The sequence below is a fragment of the Pelophylax lessonae genome (assembly GCF_965119305.1).
Source record: "Pelophylax lessonae genome assembly, chromosome: 6".
In the NCBI taxonomy this organism is placed as follows: domain Eukaryota; kingdom Metazoa; phylum Chordata; class Amphibia; order Anura; family Ranidae; genus Pelophylax; species Pelophylax lessonae.
In genome coordinates, this window is record NC_138773.1 from 43,402,018 (window position 1) to 43,413,635 (window position 11,618).

General features: G+C 42.9%; 1 protein-coding gene across 1 annotated transcript; it reads left to right on the forward strand.

Moving 5' to 3' along the window:
- Positions 1-1,241: 1,241 nt before the first annotated feature.
- On the forward strand, positions 1,242-9,942 carry LOC309558557 (uncharacterized protein). The gene is made up of 2 exons (XM_082261636.1): positions 1,242-2,815; positions 8,293-9,942. The coding sequence occupies exons 1-2, from the start codon at positions 1,251-1,253 to the stop codon at positions 9,887-9,889; spliced, it is 3,162 nt and encodes a 1,053-aa protein (XP_082117762.1). The 5' UTR covers positions 1,242-1,250; the 3' UTR covers positions 9,890-9,942.
- Positions 9,943-11,618: the final 1,676 nt, after the last annotated feature.

Below are 11,618 nucleotides of genomic sequence, written 5' to 3' on the forward strand. Positions count from 1 at the left end.
AATAAAAAAGTATTTAGTTATCCGGTTGCCGACCGCCGCACGACTATATACTGCGGCGGTCAGCCCCGGCCAGGCAGAGGAACGTATGGGTATGTCACTCGCCTGTCACTGACTTGAGAGCCAATTGCGGGCGCGCGCGCCTCGTTCACTGACAAGTCAGTGCGTATGACCGGCAGACCCGATGTCCGCCGGTCACACTACGATCGCTCCGGTGAAGGGAGAAAGGCGGAGTGGCTTATGTAAACAAGCCGCCCGTCATTCTCCCTGGTGTAAAAATGAAGATCAGACGGTTCTACTATGTAGGACCGTTGATCTTTGTTTTTACACCAATAGCCATGTCCCTATACAGTTAGAAGCACGCCCCTAGGACACACTTAACCCCTCCCTCTCCAATACAGTTAACCCCTTCCCTGCCAGTGTCATTTTTGTAGTAACAGTGCATATGTATAGCACTGATTACTGCAGTAATGTCACTGGTAACCCCAAAAGTGTCAAAAATGTTAGTCAAGGGTCCGATCTGTCTGCCACAATGTCGCAGTACCGAAAAAAAAATCGCAGATCGCCGCCATTGGGCATTAAAAAAAAAAACACCAAAAATGACAAAAATCTCTACCTTTGTTAGTAAACGTGATAACTTTTGGGCAAACCAATCAAAATACGCTTTTTGCGATTTTTTTTTTACCAAACATATGTAGTATAAAACAAATTGGCCGAAAATGTTAAAAAATTTTGATTTTTACATTTTTTTTTGGGGAATTTCATATAAAAAATGTGAAAAATATTGTTATTTTTGCAAAATTGACGCTCTTTTTTTGTTTATAGCGCATGATCAAAAAATCGCACAGGTGATCAAATACCACCAAAAGAAAGCTCTGTGGGAAAAAAAGGACGTCAAATTCGTTTAGGTACAGCGTTGCACGACCGCACAATTGTCCGTTAAAGTCACGCAGTAAAAAATCGCAAAAAAAACCCTGGTCAGGAAGGGGGTAAAATCTTCCGGGGCTTAAGTGGTTAATAAAAAAGCTGTCAGATTAAAAATAAGAAACCTTGAGAAGGTGTATAATGTAAAATCTGTGTCTTGAGCAAAGAAAGGGTCACGTGAACAGGGTGGATCTCATTTTATGACTCAGCATACTTCCTGATCACAAAACTCTTTCACTTTCATCTCCGTCTTTTAGGAATCTTTCCATAGGACAGATCAGCCAGTCCCAACAAGACAATCATATCGGAATTGTATTTTTTTCTCCAGAATGGAGACTTCCAGCCTGAGAGAGGAGCTGAGCTGCTCCATCTGCCTGAACCTTTATAAGGATCCCGTATCACTGAAATGTGGACACAACTTCTGCCGGGACTGTATAGTGACTGTGCAGGATACGCAGGAGGGGTCTGGTGTTTATTCCTGTCCAGAGTGCAGAGAGCAGTATACAGAGCGCCCTCTGCTGAAGAAGAACAGGAAGTTGTGTAACATTGTGGATAATTTCAGATCTGCTCACCCGGAGGACACAGAGGTCTTCTGTACTTACTGTGATCATCCCGTACCAGCTACTAAATCATGTTTGCTCTGTGAGGCCTCGTTCTGCAATAAACACCTCAGAAATCACAGCAAGTCAGCGGATCACATAATAACTGATCCCACCACATCATTTGAAGACAGAAAATGTTCCATACACAAAGAGATCCTGAAATATTACTGCGCAGAGGACAGTGCCTGTATCTGTATGTCCTGCTGGGTGGCTGGAGACCACAAAGGACACCAGGTGGACCTTCTGAATGAGGCCTCTGAGAAGAAGAAAGAGAAATTGAAAGAATCTACAAATACATTGGACTCTGAGAGACAGGAGATCCAGAGGAGAATCCAGAATCTGGGAAATCACAGGAAAGAAAAGAAAGAAAAAGCAGCTGATGTCACCGGGAGAGTCACTGAGCTGTTTAGAGACATCAGGAGACATCTGGATGATGAAGAGAAGAGAATCCTGACTGAGGTTTCCAGACAGGAGGAGAAGATCTCCCAGTCAGTCTGTGATATGATCCAGAAGCTGGAGACACAGAAGAATGAGCTGTCCAGGAAGATTAATGAAACTGAAGAACTATGTAACATCCAAGATCCATTAACTGTCTTAAACAAGGCACCTAACAGAGATGACATTTTTCCTGGGATAAATGATGCAATCAACCATGTTGGAGATGCCGGATGTCTGGATGAAGAAATGATCTCACAGATGCTCCACAGAGGACTTCTCCACTTTACTGACAGTCTGAAAGATATGAAAATCAAGAGACAATTCTCAGTGATGGAGAAATCAGACATATTACTGGATATAATCACTGCCCATAATAATATTATTATATCAGAGGATCTGAGGACCGCCTCTCGCAGTGACATCTGTCAGAACAGGCCAGAGGGTCCAGAAAGGTTTAAATCCAGACAGGTACTAAGTATAAAAAGCTTCACATCGGGAAAACATTACTGGGAGGTGGATGTGAGCGGAGGGAAGGAATGGCTGATAGGGGTGGCCGGTCACAGCATACAGAGGAAGATAAATGGAAATGAATCCTATATTGGTTATAATGACAAATCTTGGGGTCTTGAAGTCATAAAAACATTCGGAGCTCAGCATAATAGGATATTTAAGACAATACAGTCGAATTCCCCTATAAAATTAGTGGGAATATATTTGGATTATGAAGCCGGTTGTCTGTTCTTCTACCAGCTGTGTGACCCCATCAGACACCTCCACACCTTCACCGCCACCTTCACTGAGCCCCTCTATGCTGCTTTCTATCTGTTTCCAAACAGCTGTATCAGAATTATAAAGTAAATACCATAATAGAGTTCAGGGTGAAATTACATTTTTTTTAATTGCATTTCTAAAACTCAAAATTTTATTTTTAAGTTTTGAATAGAGTGGGGAAGGATTATAACCCTTTTTGGGTTTTTTTTTTTTCGCTGTGTGTCTCCAATGGGGGGATTTCCCCCCCCCCCTTTTTTTTTGTCTTGGTGGCTGTTGAAAAGTTCGAGAAATCTCAAAATTGTAATTGTCACTAGAACAAAAATAGCAGCAAAAATGAAGAATCACGAATCCTCCACTAGGGACACTTGTTCAGGTGGCAGCCATCTAAGAGAGGGTTGCTCTTCAATTTGGGGGGGATTGCCTCTCACTTTCTGTTGTCTTTTGCCCAAAAATAACAGAGATGGAAAAAAAAAACTAATAGAGGTTTTATGCCTTCTCTACTCTATCACAAAAAAAGTTTTGCTTGTACATATACTGTATTTTAATTTTTCAGTCAGTACTGCATTCTTCCCTGTGCTGAAACACCTTTTTTTCTGAGTTATAAAGCAAATCTTTAGAACAGCATTTAAAAAAAAAATAATTATTGGATTTGCATGATTCTTCAATGTAACAATCATTGTTATAAAAATAAATACATAAAATATTAAAAATTAGACACATACCAAATGATTACGGTGTATATATATGACTGATGTGAATGTGCAATGTATATGTAAAGTGCTGCGTAAATTGACAGTGCTATATAAGTACCTGAAATAAATAAATACATATATATATATATATATATATATATATATATATATATATATATATATATATATATTGTGGGAGATTAGCTCATGGTAGGCGTGGATGACCCCTTTGGGGGGGTTCGTTACACAGGGAGATAGCCGAGAAGTGGTTGCAAACAACAGTTTGGTTTAATCTCTTCACACAGCACATGTTCATTTAACCTGTCCCTTTGTTTGTCTCTTCACATAGCAAACAGTTCATTTATTTCTTCCACATAGAAATAGTCCAAGACCTCACCTTGAGTAGTCTTCAGTCTTAATTAATTTCCCCTTCACACAGGAAATGTCCATTGGTTTCTTTTCACATAGACACGATCCAAGACCTCACCTTGAGTAGTCTTCACACTTGTTATCCTCCTCAGCTTCACATCGCTTCAGGAGGTCTTCCCCATGCTCACACAGCTTTCAGGGGGCATTCCTTCTCCCCTGCCCACATGACATCGGGAGGTACACATCTGACTGTCCTCCTCTCCCAGCCCACACGGCGACAGGAGGCAGCAATCCTTAGACTTCCTTTGGACAAATTATAGAGGCCTTCATTTCCTCATTCTGAACAGCTGAATGGTTTTCAACTTCCTGCTGGCTATCTCTGCAGCCAACACCCTATAGTAATTGGTGAACTTTCCAAACCAGGTGGAAATGTATCTCCTGTCTGTGACTACATCCACAGATTTACCTGACTTCCTGTCACAATATATACTGTGTATATATATATATATATATATATATATATATATATATACATACACACTGTATACAGTATTCCTTCTCTTCATTATTTTTTTAATAAGAATTATTAAGAAAACTATAACAGCATTTAAAAAAAAACAATTCTTGTATTTGCGTATATATCTCTCGAAATTGAATTTCTTTGTTTTTAACAGTTATTATTCTAAAAATTAGATACTAATTCGATATAATTTATCATGACTTCTATAAGACCATTTCCACTATGTTACCTAAAGTATTGGGACACCTGCCTTTACACACACATGAACGTTAATGGCACTCCAGTCTTAGTCCGTAGGGTTCAATATTGAGTTGGCCCACCCTTTGCAGCTATAACAGCTTACACTCTTCTGGGAAGGCTGTCCACAAGGTTTAGGAGTGTGTCTATGGGAATGTTTGACCATTCTTCGAGAAGCACATTTGTGAGGTCAGGTGCTGATGTTGGACGAGAAGGCCTGGCTCACAGTCTCTGCTCTAACTCATCCCAAAGGTGATCTATCGGGTTGAGGTCAGGACTCGGTGCAGGCCAGTCAAGTTCCTTAACCCCAAACTCCCTCATCCATGTCTTTATGGAACTTGTGCTGTGCAGAGGAAAAGGGAGAAGGGTTAGGGTGGACTTTTCCCTTCACTGAAACTAAGGGGGCCAAGCCCAACCCCTGAAAAACAACCCCACACTATAATCCCCCCTCCACCATATGATTTGGAACAGTGCACAAAGCAAGGTCCATAAAGACATGGATAAGCAAGTTTTGGGTGGAGGAACTTGACTGGCCTGCACAGAGTCCTGACCTCAACCCGATAAAACACCTTTGGGATGAATTAGAGTGGAGACTGCGAGCCAGGCCTTCTCATCCACATCAGTGCCTGACCTCACAAATGCCCTTCTGGAAGAATGGTCAAACATTCCCATAGACACACTCCTAAACCTTGTGGACAGCCTTCCCAGAAGAGGTGAAGCTGTTATAGCTGCAAAGGGTGGGCCAACTCAATATTGAACCCTACGGCCTAAGACTGAGTTGCCATTAAAGTTCATGTGCGTGTAAAGGCAGGCGTCCTAATACTTTTGGTAATATAGTGTATATGTTTCCTTCATTTCCTATTTCTCCAGTATGGTTGGTGCTTTTTATAAATGATCTGTATGCTTCCTTTGTGTATCATAATCGTTTGCAAATGCGGATTATCAGTAAATGGTTCTTTTTTCTGAATGAGATGTTGCCTCATTGTCTGTATAATGGGACCACTGCACACCCCCCAAGGCTCCATTCACATCTATGCATGTTGCTTTTGAGCATTTCTGTAGTGCTTTTTGCTGTGCTTTCCGCGATTTTACCACGATTTGCATTTTTTATGTTGTTTTTTTTAATTTGTTGTTGGGCAGATTTAAAAACGGAAATCGCGGTAAAAACACTATACTTGCGTTTTTTTGGATGCGGATCCATTGAAGTATATTACACTCAGTTTACATTGGTGCGATGGTGCAACTGGTGCGATGGAAGACATTGCATGTGATTCACACAGCAGTGCTGCTGTGCGAATCACATGCTATGTATGTGCAATGCATTTGCATCGCATTCATACCAAACAGGACCCTTTTTTTGGTCCGCACCAGAATCGGATTGCGTGGGTGTTCACACCTATGGGATCCGATTCCTGTCCGAATTGACAGTTCGCACTGCAATATGCGAACGGATCTGGGTGTGTCATTAACTTTGTATTCACACTCCCAGTGGTTCGCATATAGCAGTGTGAACTGTCTGCGAGTCAGGTGCGATGTGGGAACCTGCGGTGGATTCGCAGCGTTCCCGCATCGCACCAATGTGAACCAAGCCTTACATGCAAAATGCTGCAATTTGCAGGAAAAAAAGCCCCCCACCCTTTCCAAAAATGCATTGATGTGAACGTGTTCCATAGGAACCCATGTTAAATAAATGAAATGCATTCATGCAAAAACCATGAAAAAAACACATTCGTGTAAATGGAACCTAACACTCAATTTCAACGTGGGCTGAATCAGCATTATGGCTGCCCTCAAAGGGCCGGTTGTATCTGTAAGGCTAGATATGCGGGAAATTCAGCGAATCCTGTGTGTTTCTCGCAGACACCCGGCGATTTTTTTTTTTTTTTTTTGCAGGACTGCGACATTTCGGCGGACAGATCGGACCCTTGACTGACATTTTTGACACTTTTGGGGGTACCAGTGACATTACTGCAGTAATCAGTGCTATATATATGCACTGTTACTGTAAAAATGACACTGGCAGGGAAGGGGTTAATTTTATTGGAGAGGGAGGGGTTAATGTATACCTGGTGCTTACTGACGTGTGAGGGGGGAGGTGACTGAGTGACACAGGGACAGATCGCATGTTCAGCTATGCTGAACACTCCGATCTGTCACTCCCTGTCACTTAGGAGATCCGCCCGCTCTGTTTATACAGGCGGGCGGATCTCCAAACTAGATTCCCCAACGATTGGGGAAGAGCGGCGGCGATCGCCGCCGCTCCTCCCCTGGCCCGACTCCCGCTGTGAATGAAAACAGCGGGAGCGCGCCTACAGGGGGAGGAGTCCAGCGACGTAGGTCTACGTCGCTGGACGATAACGAGCCACTTTGCCACAGTAGCAGCACAGTGGCCAGAGGTAAAGTGGTTAAGGCTGGCCATACATGTTCAACTTTTGTTGTACAATTTTCTATTAAGGCCCATACACACGCACAAATTGTTGGCCGTAAATTGTCGGCCAACGTCCGATCGGCCGATTGTAGGCTTGTTAGTATGATGCTTCCGACAACCAACTGTGAATTTTCAACCGAAAAAAATCTGGTGTGCATGCTACAAAATTTTTGTTGGCCAACAACAGAACGGCCGATTGTTCCTCAGTCAGTACAGATTTTGGCAGACAAAAATCAGATGAGCAAGACTGGGCATGCTCAGAGAAGAAAAAACACACGGAAAGTCAACCATCACATGACATCACTTCTGAAGTTGTTTTTTGTTGGCCAACAAAAGTCCAGTGCAAGTCTAGAGCACATTTCAACCAACAAACAACACTGGACAAAAGACGGCCGATCGGTCGGCCAACAATCTGTGCGGGCTTTAGATCTACCACAAACCACATAATGTGAGGTCAAAGCTAAACAACACTTTCACCTGTATCGAATTAGGCAGGCCTTCGTACTACATACTTGAAGGTAAATTTCAAGAAAATTGTACAAAAAATTGTATGAAAATTGTATCATGTATGGCCAGCCTTATCGTTCCGATAATCGTACGACAAAACTCGCTTTGGACCTGATCTCACAATAATCTGATCGTTAGTACACAGCTTTCGACAGCCGATCACGACAGTTGGTCCAACTAAATCCGAAGGGACAGGAAAACTTCTGAACGATAATCGTTTCGTCAGTACAGTATTCGTACGCTAAAAGTCGATCGACAAATACCACGCATGATCGGAAACAGTAAAATAATCCGCAGGGGTCAGACGTATATACATCACTTCCGATACGTAGCTACAAAAAATACACTTGGTCAGTGAATCGTACGAAGAAAATCGGATGGTTTGTACGCAGAGTTGGTTTCGACTTTAGTAACATGCAACAATTTACGAAACATTAGTCGTACGATTATCGGAACGTGTGTACGGGGCATTAGAGGGGAACTAGTCAGGAGTAAATCATGAGCTTTTGTTCCCTCATTCCCAAGGCACTGAAGCCTTGTAAAAAAGATCTTATGCAAGGAAATAGTAACTCCCTGCTGTGAAGAACAGGTTCAGTGTGAAAGGAAAAGTTGGCGAAGGCGATGTAATGTAAATCCTGTGTGCTCGAGTTGATGTGTTTTAGGCAGAGAAAGGGTTACGTAAACTGGGTGGATCTCATTTCACGTGACCTAACTTACTTCCTGTTCACAGAATCCTTTTCAGTTGGTCTTAGTCTCTTTGTCTCTGCCTGAAAGACGGATGAGCCGATCCTAGCAGCTCCTCCGTAGACAGTCGTATCAGAATTTTAATTTATTCCCTACAATGGCGACTTCTAGACTGAGAGAGGAGCTGAACTGCTCCATCTGCCTGAGCCTTTATACGGAGCCCGTATCACTGAAATGTGGACACATCTACTGCCGGGATTGTATCGTGGCTGTGCTGGATACACAGGAGACGTCCGGTGTTTATATCTGTCCGGAGTGCAGAGAGGAGTATACAAAGCGCCCTACACTGAAGAAGAACCGGAAGTTGTGTAACATTGTGGATAATTTCAGATCTGCTCACCTAGAGGACACGGAGGTCTCCTGTACATACTGTGATCATACTGTTCCAGCAACCAAATCATGTCTGCACTGTGAGGCCTCATTTTGCAGTAGGCACCTCAAAAACCACAGCAAGTCAGCGGAACACATTTTAACCGAACCCACCAAATCATTTGAAGACAGAAAATGTTCCATACACAAAGAGATCCTGAAATATTACTGCACAGAGGACAATGCCTGTATCTGTATGTCCTGCTGGGTGGCTGGAGACCACAAAGGACACCAGGTGGACCTTCTGAATGAGGCCTCTGTAAAGACAAAGGAGAAACTGGAAGAATCTACGAGTACATTGGAATCTGAGAAACAGGAGATCCAGAGGAAAATACAGAATCTGGAAAATCACAGGACAGAAGAGAAGGAAAAAGCAGTTGTTGTCACCAAGAGAGTCACTGAGCTGTTTCGAGACATCAGGAAACATCTGGATGATTTAGAGAAGAGAATCCTCAGCGAGGTCTCCAGACAGGAGGGGCAGATCTCCCAATCTGTCTCTAAACTGATCCCGCAGCTAGAGCAACAAAAAGACGAGCTGTCCAGGAAGATTATTGAGATGAAAGAACTATGTAACATCCAAGATCCATTAACGATCTTAAAAAAGGCACCTAACAGAGATAACATTATTCCTGGGATTGATGATACAATCAAGAATGTTGGACGCCTGGATGAAGGAATTATCTCACAGATGCTACACAAAGGTCTTCTCCATTTTACTGATAGTTTGGTAGAGCTGAAGATCAAGAGACAATTCTCAGGGATGGAAAAATCTGATATTTTGTTGGATATAAACACTGCTCATAAAAATTTTATTATATCAGAGGATCTGAGGACAGCCTCTTGCACTAACGCCTGTCAGAACAGGCCGAACAGTCCAGAAAGGTTTGAATCCAAACAGGTACTAAGTACAAACAGCTTCACATCGGGAAAACATTACTGGGAGGTGGATGTGAGCGGAGCAGAGAAATGGCTGGTTGGGGTGGTCGCTCACAGCATAGAGAGGAAGATAGAAGGAAATGAATCCTATATTGGTTATAATGACAAATCATGGGGCCTTGCTGTTGTCACGCGCTTCGTAGCTACACACAATAATAAACAGATTGCACTAAGCGCAGATTCTCCTGTGAAATTGCTGGGAATATATCTGGATTACGATGAGGGACGTCTGTCCTTCTACCAGTTGTGTGGCCCTGTAAGACATCTCCACACCTTCACCGCCAACTTCACCGAACCCCTCCATGCTGCTTTCTATGTGTTTGACAAATGTTCCATTAGATTTAAAAATAAATAGCAATGGCAGAGCTATACATTCAAATTGATTTTGTTCCTATCTAAAGCCAAAATTGTTTTTCAGTTTTGAAAAGATGAAAGAAGAGTTATAACCTGTAATGTTTTTATTGTGGTCTGTGTTCACACAGGAGAGAGTCTGTTTGTCTTGGTGACCATTGGAAAGAAATCTAAAAGTTTTAAATTGTCACCAGGACACAACAAAAAAATGAGTAGACGTGATTTAAAACTGAGAGTAATGGGCCATACACACTATACAATTGTCTTTAGATTTTTTTCCTTAAGAGCCGGTTCACATAGGGGCGACCCGACTTGCCGGGGCGACCTGTGAAGTCGCGGTGCACAGCGCGCACCGCGACCTCGGAGCAACATGCACGGACTTCATATCATTGAAGTCAATGCAGGTCGCTCCAGGTCGCCCCAAAGTAGTACAGGACCCTTTTTCTAAGTCGGAGCGACTTGTGTCGTTCCTATTAGAACGGGTCCTGTGCTTATCTATGGCAGGCGACCCGCGGCGACTTGTCAGGTGACCAGGTCACCTGACAATTCACCCCAGTGTGAACCGGCTCTTAGATTTACCAAAACCATATAATATGAGGTCAAATCTAAACACTTTTTCAATTTGTATGCAATCATGCCGGCCCTTGCACTACATAGAAAAGGTAAATCTAAAGGAAATCTAACAACAAAAGTTGTATAGTGTGTATCCAGCTTAAATCCCTTTAGAGTCGGTTCACACTAGGGCGGCACGACTCTGTACTACTTCGGGGGTGACTTGTGCATTCCCATGCACCACGACTTCGGAGCGACTTGCATGGACTTCACATAATGGAAGTCTATGCAAGTCGCTCCGAAGTAGTACAGGACCCTTTTTCTAAGTCGGAGCGACTTGTGTTGCTCCTATTAGAACGGGTCCTGTAGCAGTCAATGGACCGCGAGGGAGCGCGACTTGTCAGGCTGACAAGTCGCGGTAGTGTGAACCGAGTCTTAAGCTGGCCATAGATGGGTAGAATTTCAAACAAAAATTCCTAGGAAAAAAATTGTTCTAAGAAAGTTTTGTTTTTTCTTATCATTAGTGGGGCCAATCGATGGCCGTTTTTGACCGCAGTGATGAGAAAAATTGAAGAAACCGAATGGAAAATTTTTCACAAACAAATTTCTAACAGTGTATGTGGTTTTTGCTCGGTGAAGTCCATTCATTCAAAAATCAAATGTTAAAAAGCAAATGACATTGGAGTGTTCTGAAAATTTTTATATTCATTTTTCCTAGTACTTTTCCTAAGAATTTTTATTTGAAATTCTATCCATCTATGGCCTGCTGCAGACATGTGACTGGTACTGGTGCCCCAATTAAAAGATAATCCTTCACCCCCCTGTTCAGGGGTGTATCATGAAATCAGTGGGCCCCTGTGCAAGATCAAATTTAGGCCCTAGGGGTTGAGGGGGAAAAATCATGCAAAAAAATCATGTCATGCAAAGCGCGCTGCAGTGAAAAGCGAGTGTGTTTAAAATTGAGCTAAATATTGGGCGCAGCTTAAAGGGGAACTGGAGGTGGGTAGTGTCACATGAGGTGGGTAGTGTCACAGGAGGTGGGCAGCAGGACAGTAGGTGGGCAGTGTCACAGGAGGGGGGCAGCAGGACTGGAGGTAGGCAGTGTCACAGGAGGGGGGGCAGCGGGATGGAAGGTGGGAAAAACAATAATAGATAGGGGAACCAATAGTCAAATGGTATCC